Genomic DNA, 20243 nt, shown 5'->3' with positions numbered 1-20243 from the left:
AGTGAACACTGTGGCGTTAAAGTGTATTATTCCATTGACATTATTCATTCAGTAAGTCTTGTGTTGTGTTGAAACACCAGCTCCCACCTTGCCACTTTCAGCAGCCACCCTTTGTGCTGCTTTCCGAGCAATGGCTTTGGCCACTGTGTCCGGGATGAGTGTTCCCCGGGGCTGAGGGAGAATCCTCTGAGGGGAGGGAGAGCGTGGATTGGCAGAGGGTGGGGCCTCCAGGGTGTGGCCTTGCATGGGCACAGGAGGCTGAGAGGGGGAGCGCGTGTGGTCCCAGCCGGGCTGGCCGGGTGGAAGAGCTCCCCCGTGGTGGGCCGTGTGCTCTTTGGAATCCAGGTCTCTGGCACTTACTGGTCTCTGAGGTATAGGGTGGGGGTGGGGGTGGGGCAGCAGAGGCAGTTGGTGCTGTGGCCTGGGACCCTGGTGGGGTGCGCGTGGCTGAAGGTGCAAGGGTTGGGGTTGTTGGGGATGTGGGGGCCGCAGCTGGGGTTGCGGGGGGCCACCCGGATGGGGCATTCTGGGGTGGGTTTGAGGGTGGGGAGGATGGGGTGGAAGTGGTTGTCCGTGGGGTGGCGGGGCTGGGAGTTGGGGTGTGGGATGAGGAAGGTGGGGAGACTGGAGGTGGGGCTGAGGGTGGGGGTGGGGAGGAGGGCCTGGGTGAGGGTGCATCGGTGGTGGCAGGGGAATAGGAGGTAGAGGCACGAGCAGGTTGTTTGGAATGACGGCGACGTGGGAGTCCTGGGATTCTCCCTGTACTGACAGCGTCCTCACGATGACCTCCCTGGCCTCCAGGCATTGAATCCTTGTTAGCTCAACAGAAACATAGTCTGCCATTGGGAACAAGACCTCCGCTATCTGCATTTAAATAAAGCAAATAAACCATCAGCAACAACAGCAACTGCGTTACAAGTTGAAATCACACAAATTCCATTTTAATGGCCAAACCTCCCACATGTTTTCATCACTGCCTTGATACTGCATCATGTATAGGTCAATGGTTCAAATCCATACATTTTCAAGCTCCCGTTGTCGAATAATCCAACACTATCTCTTTGTTCTGAGCAAATGCACCACACAGATTTCACTTATTTTCCGTGCAGAAGTTTGTATGGGAGCCTCTTTGTCACTGGTTTGATGTTTTTACAAACAACTTGCAATCAAGTTAGGAAACATTGATGAATCCAGATAAACCTGTGACGACTGAAATTGTGAAACTACTTTGTGCCACAAGATGGTGTTGTGAGTGCACATCTCAGTGCTGCATGAGAAAGAGGCAGCCTTTTCTGACCCCCGGTTATGATTAATGAGCCAAATAAAACAATAAAAAACAAAACACAAACCAAAGCTCTAAGCAAGCCATTATTACCATTTTAATATCCCCATCTGATGCACACAGTGAGACTACAGAACCTGTATCACTCCTGCCTTCCACCAGTAACTGCATTGCAGGTGCCTCCTTAAATTTCACAATAACGTGAAAATGTGGCTCTTGAAGGCTGAGGAAAACTACTCTGTCCATCCTAGTGCAGGATCCTGCCTGTTGTGGGTCACTGTGTTGATTCACCCCTTCAGTTATACTGCTTCAGTATACTCTGTAAGTCACCAGAGGGAGTGAGAGACCTTTATTAGATACACACAGGTCCCAGACTGACAGACCCGTGCTGCATGCTAATGACAAGCAGGGGGCACTGCTGGGTGCACTGAGGACACTGATGACATAATGCTTGAAATAACTAACAGAAAACATCCCATCTGCCTTGTATGTTCTAATTTTTTAACTGGATTAATTGTGTTTTCAATACTTAATATTTAATATGTGCATTGCACCTGTGGTCTTTTGAAATGCAGATCCCACAAGATTGACACTTCCTAACAGACCGCTCCTTTATCTTCTTTTCACAATGTGAGTTAAAGTTAGAACAAGACAACAATGGTAGGAGATGCTATCTCACCTTCTGCCCTTTTGTGCAGACGGCATAACCGATGACATTTGCCCCATTCGATGTGCCTGTGGGAGACAGCATGGGGGGCTTCCAGTGCACTTGCAGGACCCCTGGGGCCTGCCCACAGAGCACCTGGACGTCCTGGGGAGGCATGGGAGGACCTGCAGTGGCAAGACAACAGGTGTAAGAGAAAGAGAAGCCAATGGATTGCTGGTATAATGTCACTGGCATACAAGCAAAAGAGAAATGTGAAGCATTCCTGAAATGCACAAATGGGGACATACACAACCATGCAGAGAAATGCTTACGTAAGGAATATACATTGCCCTTGAATACTAATATCTTTTATATAATCATATAACATCCTCATTATCTGTAGGTAGTTCATGCAAAAAGTTGATATTGTTGGTGGAGGACTTTGTGTGCTGTGGGTTAATAGTGTCTTTTGCGCATATCTTATTATGGCCCAACACTGACATTTCCCAAACATAAATGCTTCACAGTCACACTGAGAGGAAAGATGAGACATGCCTCTGATGTATTCATAAAACTATTTTAAATGATGTCGTCATTCCTCTTGTCGACAAAAACAACAACAAAATGTTAATACAAAAGAAAATAATTAGAATTTTTTTTAATTTTTGTTCACCAATTAGAAAGGCTACAGCTCTTAGATGCAGGACACAATCAAGAGAGTGACTACAGCTCATTTGTTGTGTATCACTCTCCTGGATCACTGGGTAAAACATGCACAACTGCATTCGGGCAAAAGAAAATGCACCCTGATACAAAATGGTAATTTCAGTAAGTAGTGGAGGGGCACTGCTTTATATAGTTACTCCAGGGTAGGCTATAGGCTGAGGAAATTAGTCATCAGAGTAATAGCTGATCATATCTTGATGATGCTTGGTTATTCTCTAATTAGTGATGTGCGCTGTGCAGCCAAATTAGGCAAAACTGCATGTGAATTTGGTTTCCAATTAAACAACACAGTGAATGAACTTGTGTTTTAGAATAAGCTAAAACAACATTTTTAACCAAATGCCATTTTGCCCAGAGCTCTTAAATGATTGCCTGTAAAAAAAAAAAAAAAAAAAAAAAGTTCTCACTTTCAGAGCTAAACTAACTAAAGTTATTTTAATGCACATGGGAAACCCAGCCCAGCACTGGTGTTTTGTTCTGACCTGTTCTGCAAAATGGTGTTGGACCTAGAATACAATACACAACAATGGCATGGTAAGGAAAGAGAGTACCATACTATTCTACAGCATAGAGAAGGATAAAAAAAAGGACATAAAACGATGTTTATCAGATTTGACATTACAACACACTAAAATACACAAAGTAGCAGCAGCTGGTAGACTTCAGCCATCCTAAATACCATTAGTATTGTTTAAAAGCAAGCATCGGCTTTGAAAGCTGTGCATTTATGACTTCTAATATGAGTGATTCTGACCTGCAGCCTGAGTGCAGAACTCCACTCCGGCTTCTTTCCTCTCTCTCTGCTCCAGCGGCAGCTGCCAGGGCACCTGGTGTGGCTGTGCCAGCACCGTCACTTTGTACACGGTGAGTGGCTTCAGGTTGAGGAAGCGTAGACGGTACCTCCCCGGCTTTATCACCGCGTGCTCTGCCCCGTCTAGGAACACAGTGTGACCATAGTTACTGTTGCTTGGCAACCAAGAGAGCTCAGCAGTGTCACGCTGGATGTCATCCACTCGGAGGCCGCACGGCGCGACCACCACGTTGGCGCCCACCAGCAGGGTGCAGCGCAGCTCGTCCGACAGCCCCCGATCTGTGACGCTCTGCACGCAAACGCGGTGAACGCAGCCGTCCAGGTCCAGCTTCTCCAGCAAACACTTGGTCCGGCCGCCGTATGGTAAACTAGCCCGAAGCTCCCCGTCTACTAACACGTTGTAGCCAGAGATGTTCCCCCAGCCCAAAGGCACTATCGGAGGTTCCCAGGCCACGATGACGCTGCGTGCCAGCTGCTTGATCAAAGTGATCTTTCGGGGGTAAGGCACAACGTCTTCAGCAAGGTCCTCGGGATCCAAGGGCCCCCCTGTCCCATTGCTACAGGGAACCAAGGCGTTAGATAGGCCCAGGAGGCTGTCCTGGGAGGCACCTCCATCCCCTGCAGTCAAGGCCAGGGGTGCATGGTCCAGTGGAGCCAGGTCTTCCCCTCCCTCCCCAGCCAGAATGGCTGGTTTTTCCTTGTCTTGGACAAATTCCACAAAGTTGGAGGGAACAAGTCCTCTTTGGCCATCGAGCAGCTCCCCTGCAAAGATGATACACAGGCGTAGAAATAAATGTGATGTTAAAAAAATGCTTAATCTAATATCAGCTACCTGAAAATACCACACTAGAACAAAAGACTCTCCAGAAAATTGCAACAAAACTAATGATGCCTCCCGCAATTGTTAAAGTTCTTAGGCTTCTCTAATGGCTCCTTACAAGGCAAACGCACACCATCATCAGTAGAAGTCTTTTTCATTGAGAGGAGGAAATGAGTCAGAGTGAGAGGTGGAAGAAATGCAAACATACAGTACATATCTCTTGCTTAGACAAAAGTTTACCACAGGTTTTCTGACACTATCTTGTATAGATGACCTATTTGATATGAAACAACCCTTTTCAACATTTCTAGGAACTCAAGACCTCAGTTTGTTGCTTTTCAACATTCCGAGGAACACTAAAGAGCATGTGGATGTGATATTCATGGAAAGGAAAAAAAAGCAACTTAACATTGCAGGAAAGTTTTCTTTTTTTTTCATCCCTAAGGTAAAAACTTTCTCTTAAACAAAGCTTCCTATCATCTTGTCCTTCAATCATTTTTTTCACAGAGGCCTCGGAGACCTTAAGACCATCTGTGTATGTCTGCGCTTATGCATATGAGTGTATGTGTGTGCGTGTTTGTGTGTGTGTGCACTGATGATTAAGCTGAGCCCTGCTGGATTAGTCATCAAACTAAAAGCAACCAAGGTCCCATCTTGACAACAGCTTGGTCTGAGGACCGTCTCCCTCCTGTGTGGTATACAAGTCTCCTCCACAATGCCATGCAATCTGACCGCCTACAGCTAATGAATCACTGCAGCTGAGTACAACTGCATCTATGACAGGCTGTGCTGGCCGCAGGATTGCTAGTAGGAGGGATTAGGATTGCCTCTGATGGAGAAGCCTTCATAATTCTAAAGGGATTAAACAGAGAATCATTCCAATCACCAGTTATGACAAAGTATACACAAAGTTTTCTTGGTGACACGCTGCTTTGACAAGGAGGTCACAGGATGAGTGCAGCCGGTGGGTATATGACGGACGCACTCAGTACGAGAGTCACAAATGATGCAAACTGTCTTGGAAGGACACAAGGGGCATCTTTCTAGCACTGTTGAGAAAAATGATTGCATCAGCAAGCTTGCTGTTTCAAAATAAAGTTTGATTGTGCTACTTTACTATGCCTTTAAAGTGACAGGTAAGGGCACATGCTGCATCACAGGCAACTTGTAATATATGTCACATAACAACCGTACATATAAGATACAATGTGAAGTACAAATGTTCCCACAGTCAGTGCTCTTCGACATGATAATAAGGGCTGTGCGAACACAGCAAGACAAGACTGTAAATAGAACAACTTCAATGAAGGATAAATGTGAGCTGACACACACTTCTTGGCAGTTTTGTGTCGTTTTGGAGACAACACATAATGATGCACACACTTGTTTGGACTGTCAAGCATTGTCAGCAACAGCAGACAAGACGCAAGGAGAAAAAAAAAGTCACAGACTTGAAAAGCAACAAAGGGCCGCTCCTCCTGCACACCAGCCCTTTCTTCTTCATGCTCTATAATTTCCATGCTCAGTATAAGTGCCAGGATTAGCATAGCTTGCCGTTCAATGCCGGTGTTATTTTACAAACTGAAACATAGTAATTGTGTCCTCTCATTTTACTTCTCACCTTCATAGAAGCCATCGTCATCCATGTTGCCATACACGTACAGATACTTCCCAGCCACAAGGGGGAGCTCTGCTTCAGGATGCTCATTTGGTCCATCATAAGGGTTGTAACTTTTTAAGGAGGAGAGATGATGACAGTTGTTTTCATTGTATCAAAAAGATGAGTTGATACATTTCAAGACAACGCGCAGAAGCATCAATACAAACGCGTGTCTCCTTCACCTGTAACGGGCAGTGCAAAGGCGGACCTGGCCTGTGTAGCGAGGTTTGGACCTGGGTGATGGGCTGGCCTCATCCTCCATCTACAGATCAGTGAGAAAGATAAATGCTGTTTGGATAGTCAAGAACAAAATGAAGGAGTGACTGAAGAAGTTAGAGGATAACAACAAACCAATGTCATGGTCTCACTTATCTCAAACACGTTATTCAGATTATGTTCAACAGTCTGGGCTCGGTCAGGCTCACCTCTGAAGGGGTACGCTGTGAAGGGCTGCTGGGGCGGTCCGTCGTCACGGTGCGGGAGTTGACAGGCTGCGGTTCTGGTCGCTCTCTGTCTCCAGTCTGAGGCGTGCTCAACAAGAACTGGGAGATCAGTAGCGGCGTGTTAGCCACACTCTCATCACCTGGAGACATTGATTTCCATAGCAAATAAAGAGCAACTGTCATTCCTTGGTATTGATCTCCTGTTGAAGTGATGGTGCAGCCGACACCCCTCAAGGCGAAGACTGTTCCACCCCCATCATCAGCCGTGCCCTTTTTCTACATGTGTGTCCCGAAACACCAGTCCTCAAAAGGAAGATAAACTCTTGAAAAATTCGGAATATACAAAATAAAAGAGCGCAAACGGCAAAATTCCTTGAGGAAATTAAAATAAGTCAACAACATGGATCCGCAGCAACTCTGGGCTCTTATGGTTTGCGAATGATTAATATTATGCACGACCACAAAAGCATCAGTGAGCGCCGTTTCAAGTGAAGAGAGAGATAAAACAGGGCTTCCAGCACTTCAAAGACCTTTGGTCTGTGCTAGACTGTATAAATCTACATCACTGATACAGCTGTATCTGCTGGTTGTGCAGGTTGCACTATGTGTTGATGGAATACTAATGTGTTAAATCACATTCGTGTCATACATCAGGCCTTTGATCAATTAGGAAATGTATTGATCATGAATAAGCACTACCGCAATTAATGGTTCCCACCTCTGTGTCAAAAGTGAGCTGATACAGCTGTCTGGGGGATTGGATCACACTCACCCTCGTTTTTTTTATCCGATTATAAGCCGTTTGATCATATGAAATGTGGCAGATGCCTTTATCAGGGGGCTGTAAAGTGCACAAATCTTTTATAATAGGCAGACCCAATCGGTAGTACATAATCTATTTCAGACACACTGTTCTTTGGGGCTCCCCAGTCATGTTTTGGGGCTCATGTGCAGTGCGGCAGGGATGTTGTGAATATGACAGTTGCACTGATGCAGATGGACACTGGCCTGAAAAGGTGTTTTCATAGCGGTGCCACTCATATTGTGGTGTTGAGTGTTGTGAGAAGGCAACTGCCTGGCATTCCAAAATGTTCGGATCAAAAAGGCTCCCGTAGTGCGATGCATTGGTGCACGTGCAGTGAGTGTATCACATCTCAAATATCACACATGATCCACTAGGTGGTGGGGGAGAATGTCAAAAATCGCAGCTAAACCCAATTCAATATCAAATTCATAATTTATCTCAAGACTTCATTAATACACAGCTATCATAAACTCATGGAAACACAAATGTATATGGCTAAATTTAGTAAACGCCTCAAAGAAAGAGGCTTCACTAATGTATTATACCAGTGAAAATAATTATACCTATGTATCTTCTCAGTATCTACAATACTCTTTAGCATTTTACATTTCCAATACTATTTGACTTGCATGGATACTAACACAACTGAATACTTCATTTTCAAGAGAATAAATTTAATTCATTACTTTTACCTAATAACTAAGGAGGTCATAAAATTCAGAAGTTTCTTTGCCTTGTCTTATTTAATGTTTTTATTACTGTTCTTACCATTTGTTTTAATACAACCTTGCTTTGTGCTTATCTTATCTGTTTTTTTCTGTTCTGACATTTCCCTATGTCACATGCTAATTCTAGACAGATTGATGACTGAATGCATGCATGTAAATGTACACAATGAGAAACTATAAATAATGTGCCCCTTGTGGGATAAATAAAGGTGTCTGAATCTGAATCTATACATTTTTGCATTTAGTATAGTCACATTAACAAGTGTACTTTATTTTATCCGTAGTGAATATTGTATTAATTCTGGCTGGTTGTACTTGTATCTTCTATCTTATATTCACTGTAAGCAGCAGAGAAATTTAATTTTCTCTCAATTCAATCCATCCATCCATCTATCTATTTATCTGCCTTGGACATAGGATTGATGTCTCACCTGTTTCTAACTTGGTTTCCAATACGACGCTGAGTTGTGGGAGTTTCTTCTCCGGTTCAAGTGAGATCTCTGAAGTGGGAGCAGGATCAATTTTCACAATATCAGCAAGTTCCCACTGCAAATGGAAGTTGAGCAGCTCTGTGGACAGCAGGTGGAAGTGTTCACTGTGTGTCCTGCATTTCTGCTCCAGGTCATGAACCTTGACCTTCCACAGAGAACAAGAGGAGAAGAAGATGAAAAAAGTAAGGCCCTGGAGGGGGGGGGTGAGAATTCATGTAATAGTACAGATACGAGTCTCCTACAGAAATGCTGTTTTATCTATTAAGGCTCATCAAACACAGACCTAATTAGAAGCAAATCCATAAAGAGCATTTCCAAGCTTCAGCAGTGTGAAACCTCCAGCAGTGTAATCTAAGCATGTGGATGGGAAGAGTCATCTGCTGACACACAACACTGTTAAATGCTGATAAGAAAGCCTGCTGCAAGGAGTTAAGCCGTCATATCATAACCCTCGACATGGTGTACAACCACTACATTCATTCCTGTTCAGTGCTCATATGGACTCTCATTTTGCACAAAATAGCTGCGAAAAAGCTTTTTAAGCTTTGGTAGTTTGAAGAAAACTCCGTTTGGAAAGGGAGGGAGACTAAACTAAACAGGGGGGGGGGGGGGGGAGATAAGTACCTGAAACATTATGTCCTTATTCGTCTGTTCAGACAAAAGTCATAAACAGGGGGAAAAGAATTAAAGAGAAAACAAAGTTAAAACAGAACCAAATATGAAATGAAAAGCAATGAAAAACATGCATGTATACAAAACAAGTGCAAAAACATAACAAAGTGAGTTCAAAAATATAGATATCAAACAGAAAAGGTACAAAACACAACAAAACACGGAAGATGGAAAAGCTGAAGAGGCTTGTTTACTTCTACAGGCTTCATGTGGACTTTCCCATTAGAGTGGAAAAACAGGATCGGTATCCGAGACTAACCACTCATTTAAAAGATGTTTCATAAGAGAACTAAGTCTTTGAGTTTGCATTTTTTCTGACCGAACCGTTCATCTCAGCCAAACTCTGTAAAATCGCATTAAAGTGTCCCCAATGGATAATAACACGACCTCAAATGAACTGCTCTCAAAGGAGTCGGCAACCTATTGTCCTGACCGAAGGATTTAGAGTAAAATGAGAAAATAATTTGGGGTGGATGAGCTGCTGACAAGCATCTTAAAGGCCATGATGAAACGCAGCAGGTCAGCAGTTTGATCACAGAGGTGAGGTCAGCCCGGGTTCAGCATGAATGGCATATGTGAGTCTGGAAACAGGAGAATTTGGAGTAACATGTAACAAAGCACCATTGGAAAAAGTGTAGAAGAGAAAGAAGAGGGAGGGATGCAATTACATACTTAAATTGACAAACCTCTTTAATCTTGACAGAAAAACAACCAAATTCAGCTTTTAAGCCACAACTTGTTCATAGATGTCCCCGCACGCAGCTTTTTATTAGGCTTCCTCTGCGTGGGAGTGTGCAGACTGCTTTTTTTGACATTCCCCAATCTCTTGTTAGCTTTATTACACCAATAAGGACGGGACTCCTCACACGTATCATCTCATTGGAAGAGGCTTCAAGTAATTTCCCTTCACAGCTCTGCCAATTTTAGACTAAAAAGAGGCGCAACGAGCTGTGTTTGTTGGAAACATGCGTGGGTGTTCTGGATGCACTTTAACTGTTCAAATTATCCGAATAATTTTTTTTTTTTAGTTCAGCATCAATCAATGGATCTCTGTGATTCTCTGTGAACTACTTTGGCCCAGGCTGAATTATAAGTACGACTAACAACCACAGGCAATATATAATTGATTGACAATTTGCTTTAAAGGGATGTTAACAATAACTACTGCCATAGGATGATGGTCATGGCTAATGTAATATGACAATATAATAAAGGTGAAAAGGTTAAAACAAATATATATATATATATATATATATATATATATATATATATATATATATTTGTTTTATATATATATATATATATGTATGTATGTATAAGGAAAATAAAAACTAATGTTCTTTGAGGAAAAAGTTGTTTGATGCAACAACAAAAAACAACTTTTATTTTTGTTGGTTTTGTTGTTCTGCATTAGTAGACCGTTTCTTATCACAAGGAAAGCCACATCCTCAGGGTCCATTGTGTCTGGATACTCCTGATAAAAAATGGGCTAACAAATATGTCTTTATTGATGAAATAAACTGCAGTATACAAATGATTAAGCAATCCACTGCAGGCAAACTTTGATGGGGGGGAAATAAAATTATACGAGGAGGCATGGAACAAATTTCTGTGTAAAAGCTCATAAATTCACAGCTTTGCCTTTTGGCTTTGCTCATATTTCAATTGTTTTGATAAGGACGGACAGACGGACAGACGGACAGACAGACAGACAGACAGACAGACAGACAGACAGACAGACAGACAGACAGACAGACAGACAGATAGGCAGATCTCCCAAGAATGAATATGACAACTATCTCAAACACTATAAACACTAATAAGCAAACGGCACAAAAGTTGTTATTTCCATTATTGGCTACAGTTAAAGCATATCCTTTTTTTTAAACTACTTGACTACATTATTACCAAGTTATTATGTTATTACTCATTACATTGGAAATGGCCAAAATGATTCCATTGTTGGCAGGTATTATGTTACTGGCCATTATTACATTCTTGGTTGTTACTCCACCTCTCATAGTTAAAATATCCTTCTTGTGCTTTTATCATAAAAATCACACCCTGTTACTTAGTAAAGGTCAGCATGTTTAACATATATCAACAAATCCAAACCTGTCATGATAAAAAGAAAATAATTTTCTTTTTATCTATGTTACATTGTTTGAAGCTGACCCGGCTCTTATAGTCCTGTACCACCTTGTTCTTTTAATGCGTCTACCTGAACCAGAGAGTGAAGCCATATTTATTAGTACAGACCTCTGAGGTAAAGCTGAGTGAACATCAGTGGTCATGTTACTGTACCTCTAACAGGTGCACTGCTTCTTCATGCTCTTGGTCAATTTGAACCCAGGCCTGCACAGAACACAGAGAAACAGGCAGTGACAGCTGACACTGTGATCACAGTCCACGAGGTAGAACAGACAGCGCACAGCTGACACACTGTCAACGCAATGCTCTGCCAGAGGCTCACTGGTTCATCATGGTACTGGTACTTCAAGAGATGCTTACTCCTGATGGCACAGCTACAAACAACAACAAACAGAGACCGACTTATTTTAGAGTAAGTCAGTGCTCAAGGAGCAGCTGCTACAGGAAGTGAAAATGCTGTCATCGACATTATTATCGCCTTTGTGGCACTGACAAATCAATTTGGCTCCTTTTTAAATAATGTGCACATTTTTGACTGCTCATGATCATTAATTATAATACAGCATTAAAACGTCATATTTAGGTTATGATTGAATTGTAATATTTAGATGTCAAACAGCCGCCCATCTACATATTTACTAAATAGTTCAACCACCTGCCATTAAAATATTAGAACATTTTCATGACATTTCTTTAACTAATTGTCCTCACAGTTTTACTTCGCTTGGTCATGAAGGCATTACAAAAGGTCCTTCATGTGCTAAAGAAAGTAGATGTTTAGGCATTCATGGGAGGTGTTTGTGACCATACAAAGCACTACAGTCTCACACTCAGATAGCCTAATAATTTCTCTGCAAGTAGTCTTTCACAGAAGTCATTGCTGTGCAGTTCTTGTAATATAGAGCTAAGTACATTAAACAGAGAAACTGCAAAGATGCTCTTACTTTTGGACTGTCACATGTTTGAGTACTTCAGAAATCTTCACTAATAGATATGATTCACATCCAAAATAGTTGATGCATACATGCATTTTTTTTTAAGTTACTGAACATTACTACTTGGTAATACAGTTACTGCTTATGTCTCAATAGTTCAGCTCATTAAATAAATCTAAAGTTACTTCAGTTAGCTGGAAATCAAACTGTGTTGCACACATCTGGTTTTTGTCAATTTGAAGGAATCAATCACTATAAAGTATAGAGTATGTTCTTTTCAACTATGCTCCCACCAGGGGTTTGCACTTTTCTTTCAAAACTGACAGAAGCAGCAACAAAGTAACTGAGATAAACGAATATGCAAACAGAACAGGAGTTAGTTATTAGAGATCTAATCCTTGTGTTACTTTATCTTATGCTTTAAAATTATTTTTCTTGTGTTGTGTGTATCTTCACATCGAAACAAAAAAAGCCACTGGTGACACAAAAAATATCTCAAAAAGCCGTGATACTTTTTAAGAGGGTTACAGAATTAATTCAGCAATTGGGCAAAAGCAGCAGTTAATAATAAAAATAATGATAATCATACATATTCATGGATAGAAAGTGAACAAACATAGCCTGAGAACTGCACCACTGTGGGTCATCGGGCTAATTGAGCATGTTTGGGAGAAAATGTAGAGAACAAAATAAACCCAACCAAAAAAAAACAAAAACAAAAAAAAAACCGCGGTTTAATAGTTAAATGAAGCTACAACTATGCCCAAGGTTAAGTAAAAGGGACAGCAGACCTTTAGACAGATTCAATACTATTCAAAACAATTATATCCAACTTTGCAATAGTTTTATTTGTCTTTTTTTTTTTTTTTTACTCTTTTCAAATTAAAACAGATATAAAGGTCAACAGACTTATCGGAGAGGAAAAAGTCATGACTGTGCATTATGAAAGATGTTTGCCCGATGTAAAGTTTCATCAACAACTAAAAAGACTTTTCAGCAGAGGGCTCATCATCATGCGATCAAAGGCAGTGAAGCTGAATCTGCATTTCTAATAGAAATGTGCTGATTTTTGAACAGCCCTTTTGAAGTCTTTATATTTTCCCATACAGTAGCAGTGATTCGATAACAGTGATTCAGCACAAACCGTCCACTGACACATCAATAACTGACCAAGAGGCTTTGGCATCAAATCAGTGCACCAAATCAATGGTTTGAGGACAATAAGTCAAAAACACTCCGTATATTTCTATATATATTCCTAGAACAATAATGATTACAATTTTTATGTGTACGCTGTGTGACCATACCTTTTGTAGTTGATTGATCTCTTTCTGCTTGGTGTGAAGGGCCACCAAGGCGTGCTCATGCTCTGTCTGCAACTGCTGCTTCAGCTCGACAGCCTCATGCATATGCTGGGAAGAATCAGAGAGAGGCAAAGGATTGACAGGTGGACATTCAAACCGGACGGTTTTTAAAACCAAAATTCAAAAGAATTACCAAACCACTCTATTTCTGTATTATTAGTTATCAGAACCAGGAAGGCTGCAACTTACTACAGGATCTTCCATGGTGCTACACGAGAGGTTCCCACCATTTAGCTTGTATCTAATACAGGCTATGGACTCCCTCTCTGCCAAAACATTACCACCAAGTTCACCGCTGGTCTACACACCCAATCAAGGTTCTTTAAAATGTACATATAAAGACACTCTGAAACATCTGGTGCTCCACCAAGGAGGTCCCAGACCTCCTGTTGGCAACAGATTTCATCAAGCAGTGCACCCTTGTACAAACCCTTCCAATAACAAAGGCTGCAGAGCTTTTCTGACCTCCAATTTGCAAAAAAAAGATGATGAAGCTAAATTGGATGTGTCTACTTTCAATAGAATATTAAAAAAAAGGGAGGGAGGAATCTTCAAAAGCAATTGACAGTTTACCAAAGTGTTCTTATTTATAAATTTATTTATTTATTTTAAACATGTTAAAATCTATTTTTGACAACCTCAAACCAGGAAAACCCTTTGTTGGTAACTACTGCAGTATAGGATGGGTTAATTCTGCAGTGGGACATCTACTTCTGTGGTGTAACTGACACAAGTTAAAATAGTTCTCATCCAGTTAAATCCGAATACTAGACAACAGTGTCGCTGGCTCACACTAATAAACCAGCGTAAGTTGATGAAATAGAGCAAGATATACAGTGAAGAAATTTCACTTGGCATTTCATGTTACGTGTTAAATCTACCTGGGAATCAGATTGATTGTGAAACTTGTGAAACGTTTCACTTGACAATCTTTCATTGCAGCATGTGGTTGTGTCTTACAATCTAAAATAAATCAATAGCATTATTAACATGTGATATCATTTCACATATCTTCACGTCACTTATTCTGCTGTGGAAGTCTGATCACACATCTGAATCCTCTACAGCAACGTATCACTTCAGAGTCAAATATTAAAGCAAACCACGACAGTGAGGGGTTGCATGAGGCTGGATGAGGTCAATAATAGCACTTGAATGTCTGCAGACTTTGCACAATGCAACATAAAGCAGCTATTTTCTTAATTGTGATTGCTGGAAGTCAGATAAAACAGCTGGCTTGGCTGTGAACACCAGTGTGAAAATCTTTCCATTAACAACCAAAAAGATCAGTAAATGACGCATTAAATCTTTTCTTCTTTTTTTTTTAAGATCACATTTCACAGTTCATTTGCAGTGCAACAAAAGCATGAATACACAAATAAAAGGCATTAAGTGGGGACTGTTTTTTTTTTTTTACTGTTTGTGGTCTATATCTGGAGCATCCATCTCACTCAAACTGTCACACACCATGATCAGCCAAATTAGCCGAGTCATGACTATACAGTATCCATCCACAAAGTCACCAGCTGCCACTTCCTCGGGAAAAGGAGAAAAAAAAATAAGGTGACAACATTTTTCTGAGAGTTTAAAAAGAAAATAGCACTGAGAAAAAAATCTCTGACGTTCATTTTTTTCCCCCTGTGTTGTTTCTCCATGGAGGGGGGGGAGAAAAGCTTCTTTACCTCCTGGAGTGGCTTGGAAGTGTCCTGAGCAGGCAGCCACTGCTTTGCATAATTAGGGAGAAGCTCTAAGCTGCAGAGGAGTGAGGCGGCAGAGAGGCTGTCACCACAGCCTCACTGAAAACTACTTTTTATTTAACCCTTACATGTTACAAGTGATGGCTGCAACTACAGTATATTTCGGGCATTCTGGGATGTTACGTTCGAATGGGACCATCTTAAAAATCACGTGCTTTGCTCACTGATTTCACTCTTTAACAGGTTGAAGCCCTCGGTCTACTGCTAACCTTTACTTCGAAGCAGGAAGAGGTGAAACATGAATTGGGAAGAAAGGGCAAGTGGGAAAAGGGCAACTGGGGTCACACGTAAGTTGTGGATATGAAACATGACTGGGATGTGACTCCTTATGTATGTCTTTATCTGACTGACGTGTGACTCCATTAAAGTCGTATTTAATGAGATTAAAATCAACATTTGACACATGAAACATACCAATTTTTAATCTGCTTTATTAAGTCTTTAGACTTGACTCGTAATTCAAGTCAAGAGCAATAACATAAGCAGACACAAGTAGCACAAACAACTGCACGGTGCATGGTTCCTCGTCGATGCCAGACTTTGGACATGAGGAGTAACCAAAGTGTTTGATCTTCGATTGGGCCAGATGAATAAAACCATCGTATGATAACCTATAAATAGGTTATCATACGATGTTCATTAGGTACATTTTCACATTAGAGGTAAATCTATTCAGAACTTCTTGTTCTTTGAGAAGTGCAATCTGAAACCTTTTCAAATCTCAAACTCATTGCATAATTTGGACGCTAACGCCATTTCGCTCACATTAAAGTCGATATCTTCCATCGCTGCATAGCTCTCTGTGTCAGCCCTATGTCGTGTCTTTTACTCAAACAGTCCCTACACTTCCATGGTCACGTCTTCAGCGAGCTCCATGAATTCTTTTTTATTGAAGAACCACAGCTTACTGAATAAATTCATCAGACTGAAGCAGTATATGCACAATGAATTCCATCTGATTTCGTCGGGGAAACAATCCCAGAATACTTTGCACTGTGAATCCCCACCATCCACATACCTGTTGGGTTGTGAGATCATTTCGTTAAACTAATGCAGTTTTGGTGGGAGTTTTCAGATCATGCTCATTTTAAACACATATGAAAGATTTGTCCATGGGAATAACTCCAAACTAAGTTAAAAAAAATAAATATTTGTAATCAGACTCAATAACTTGAAAACTAGACTGGCAGCATAGTATCTCATTAGTTTTAACTGAATAATACAGTTTAAAAAGGGTCTTTTTTTTCCCTGTCTGCATGTTGTGTCTCCACCATCACTGTGTTCTCCACCCACATTGCCCCATGTAATTTTCTCTAAATAGTCTCTTTGTCTGTGTAATCAATGCACAATAAGACAGTGACAAACCTTCCTCTGCTGTATTGGGGAACAGGTCAGTTTTTCTCATGAGGGTACATTTCTCTTTCGAATATCCTGACAAACAGACAATCAATAGGAGATGCGGGGAGGCGAGGATTTGTAATGAGAGTGTCTCTCGCAGTGCAGTGAGACTGTGTCTGATTACTATTGGCAGACAAGAACATGATAAAGGGGGGGGGGGCTCTATGAAAGCAGTGAAACTCCACTTCATATGTTGCATCAGTTTCCTTCTAAACTCTTCTCGGAAAAACAAACACATGGAGGGACGGGAATGTTTCCAAATAAGAAAGCTGATCCTGAAAGATTTCCAAATGTTATGAAAGGCGTGAGCCAAAAAAAGACCACTGAAGTGATGAAATGATAAGAGTGAAGACGGAAATATGGGAGACAAGCATGGAAGTAGCCAGCGAAAAGGCTGACAGATGGACTTAATGATGATATTGGGGAAGTAATGAATGGTTTGATCTTGAATCTCCCTAATTTTGTGCTTCATATGGGCAGTTTTGCAAAACGAGTTCAGGAGATTACCATACAGACACGAAGCTCAGTGGTGGAATCAAGCTGACGATGTCATCTATCAATGCAGATACTAAGTTATTTGGTGGAAATCCATCACTGGGCCTGTACTCACTGGATTTATTTGATCTGAACTTCAAATAATTTTTTGACATTAGTTTATCTGGAAAAGTGAAAGTCCTGTTGAAAACATCTATTCAAGCAAATCACCAATACTGACAGAGGAATATGAGTGGACAACAAATATTCAACAAGCACCTGTACACATGTATCACTATGCCACACAGATGTTTTAAACAGTCATTTCTAATCACAGCAATAATCCATCCAACCCAGGAAAACAATAAAGACACAAACTGTTTTCTCTGTTTGCACAAGAAATGGAAATTAATATACAAGCTTGAAATGCACACGAATTCTAAACAGTGAAGAAGTTTGCATTAGCAGACATGCCAAATGCCCATTGTGGGTAAAAGGATATTATTACATTCGACTTAAAGCAAAAGTTGCTATGGCAACGTGCCTGAATACAAAGATAACCACAGTCCTAATACTGAAAACAGAGCTAACTGTGAAGTTATCTCGCAAAACCCAAATCCCACTCTGTGGCGCAGAGCACAACGGTCCTGCAGCTCTTCAGTGTCTCCCTGTTTCAACTCATTGTAATCTAATGAAAGTGTCATCACGACACTGCAGAAAGCCTGTCAACTAGCCACTCATTCCAATCACAATGTGTTGGGACAGAGACACTTTAAGACCATGCACGATTGTTGGACATGACCGTCCACCCCTGTTCTATCATCTAGTGTCTTAGCGGTGTTAATCTGTGTTCACAAGTTTCTCAGCCTGAAATTAATTGTCGCAAGAATAAGATTAATTAATCTTATTCTTGTGACATTTAATTCATGCAAGGCCTCAAGCAGAACAGTATATATCCGGGCTATCACTCTTCAATCAGCACAAGAAATACAATACTACAGAACACCAGTTACATAGTAGTTTTATAAAAACTGAGAAAAGTACAATAATCAATAAATTATGCTAAACAGCTGTATAAAAGCAGTATCACACTCGAGGTCTTGTTGGTCTGTAACTTTCTTTCGTCGGCCTGATCGCAACTGTGTTGTTCAGTGAATGAACGTATGATGTTACAACAATGCACACTGTTAAATGACACAAGCACACAGAGCAACTCAGCTCAGTGTGCATATTTGGAAGTAGCTCACATGCGTATATCCCACCTTCAGAACCTGTTCCAGGCCATCAACTTTGCCTTGCAGTCTCTGTCTCTGCTGCTGGGCCACGTCTCTCTCCTGGCTCACTACAGCAAAGGTCTGTCTCAGCTGGTCATAGTCAGATCTCACCTGCAGCCAGTCCAGAAACAAGGGACAAAAAAGTGTGTGGGGGGGGGAGAGTTACGAAGACTGTGGACAAAAGTTTAAATAGGTTTTGTTAAGGCAAGTCTTGAGAAACAGGGGATAAAAGAACAACAACGTTGGAGGACATTTTAATTTCCTCTTTGTTTTACTCGAAGCATCTCACAATATTTTTTTTATAAAGAAAAACAAGCATGCAATTTTTATGAGGTTTGTTCTCACAGAAGACCCAGTTTGTTTGTTTTATTTTTTTTTTACATTTATGAACAGAAACAATTTCTTTTTTTTCTTTTTCTTTTACTTGGAGGGTTGATTGAGAATTCACAATCTGAGGAGAGAAATTAATCGGCACATTTCCATTGAGCCATGATGGGACAGGCCTGCTGACTGGAGCATTCTGCCTCTCGCTCCTTCATCAGTCAGAGGCCTTGAGCTAAGCTGGTTCCTCTGAAGGAGGCCTCAAAGGAGCGCGTCCGACCATCCCTCAGTCGCACACCCGCCGTCTCATTAATTAGCAAAACAGATGAGCGCACGATAGATAAGCTCGCTCTCTCTCAAAGTGCACAGGAACACCCCTTGCCGCAATAGAAAATGAGAAGATTTAGTATTTGAAATTCACGTCTACAGCTGAGGTCAGAACTGTTTGTACAACCTGAAGTATCAACACTATCATGTGGAACAAAGATGAGTCATATTAAACAGCAAAAACATGAAGGAATATGTGTTTTTTTCTTTGTTGTGACAATGTTTCTTGGCTATGGAAACTTGGATACATTGGAAAGCCTGTTACATTGATAAGGAACATGCATTTGTGGAACGAGCAGGCAATACTTGACATCTCTCTCCATTAAGCTTTCCTCATTGGCCACTATTTATTTAAACAGTGTTTTCTGTGTGGTCACCGCACTTTAACCTTTTCATCAGCTACCAGAGGGTAAATCTGGACTTTATCACTTTCCTCCACACGCTAAGGTCGAAGTGCAGATGTTGCCAACACCAGTGCAAACTGACCCGGTGGTGAAGGAAAACCATGTCAAGCCTCCTTGTAGCCCGATGAGACTGGCTTTGTGTTGTTGGTTCTGAATCATAAAGGCAGAGAGGCATCGGTCATATCATCATGCAAACCTCTCTCCTAAATGCTGACAAGAGTAGAAAACCATTATCGAGACTGCCATCTTCACGAGATCCACATCAGTTTGCCCTTGGCTTGTAGGAGCGCTCAGACTGACTCAGTTGCCCAATTGGAATGATCTGACCTGCTGTATCCACATCGGTCAAATGCGGCCTTCTGATTCTTGGAACAGACGTCTTTTGAATACTGTAGCAAGGCCAAAGCTCACACGCTCTTACAACCAAGTGGCAATAGGCTAACCACATTATCAGCACCTGGGGGTCCTTGAACAAACAGAGCAACGGTTGTTTTTGGCACTTACACAGTAGATTTGGCAAAATATTATTCACTAAGGGAGACTTAGTGAATAAAAAGCTAGCATGTCTTTTATTTGATGAAATAGCCATTTTATTAATGTCAAATACCATATATATATATATATATATATAGAGAGAGAGAGAGAGAGAGAGAGAGAGAGAGAGAGAATAGAATAGAATACTTAAATCAGAGTAATCCCGCATTTTTAAAGCATTCCTCCATTCCTTACAGTCATTAAATGAGTAAAAATAGTA

The 20243-nt window shown here is 41.2% G+C and overlaps 1 protein-coding gene across 1 annotated transcript in view; it reads right to left on the bottom strand.

Moving 5' to 3' along the window:
* rimbp2a (RIMS binding protein 2a) overlaps positions 1–20243 on the bottom strand; it is a gene marked incomplete at both ends in the record, with an annotated part of 68632 nt that overhangs the window by 10843 nt on the left and 37546 nt on the right. The window contains 11 exons of the mRNA XM_080510589.1: positions 88–864; positions 1962–2113; positions 3137–3160; positions 3409–4227; positions 5907–6016; positions 6128–6207; positions 6371–6528; positions 8353–8557; positions 11389–11439; positions 13478–13582; positions 18426–18548. Coding sequence (XP_080366715.1) covers positions 88–864; positions 1962–2113; positions 3137–3160; positions 3409–4227; positions 5907–6016; positions 6128–6207; positions 6371–6528; positions 8353–8557; positions 11389–11439; positions 13478–13582; positions 18426–18548 — 2604 coding nt within the window. The remainder of the gene's footprint in view (positions 1–87; positions 865–1961; positions 2114–3136; positions 3161–3408; positions 4228–5906; positions 6017–6127; positions 6208–6370; positions 6529–8352; positions 8558–11388; positions 11440–13477; positions 13583–18425; positions 18549–20243) is intronic.

The sequence above is a fragment of the Blennius ocellaris genome (assembly GCF_963422515.1).
Source record: "Blennius ocellaris genome assembly, chromosome: 15".
Lineage (NCBI taxonomy): Eukaryota > Metazoa > Chordata > Actinopteri > Blenniiformes > Blenniidae > Blennius > Blennius ocellaris.
Note: the sequence above shows the minus strand (reverse complement) of the source record. Positions and strands in the feature narration are given on the sequence as shown.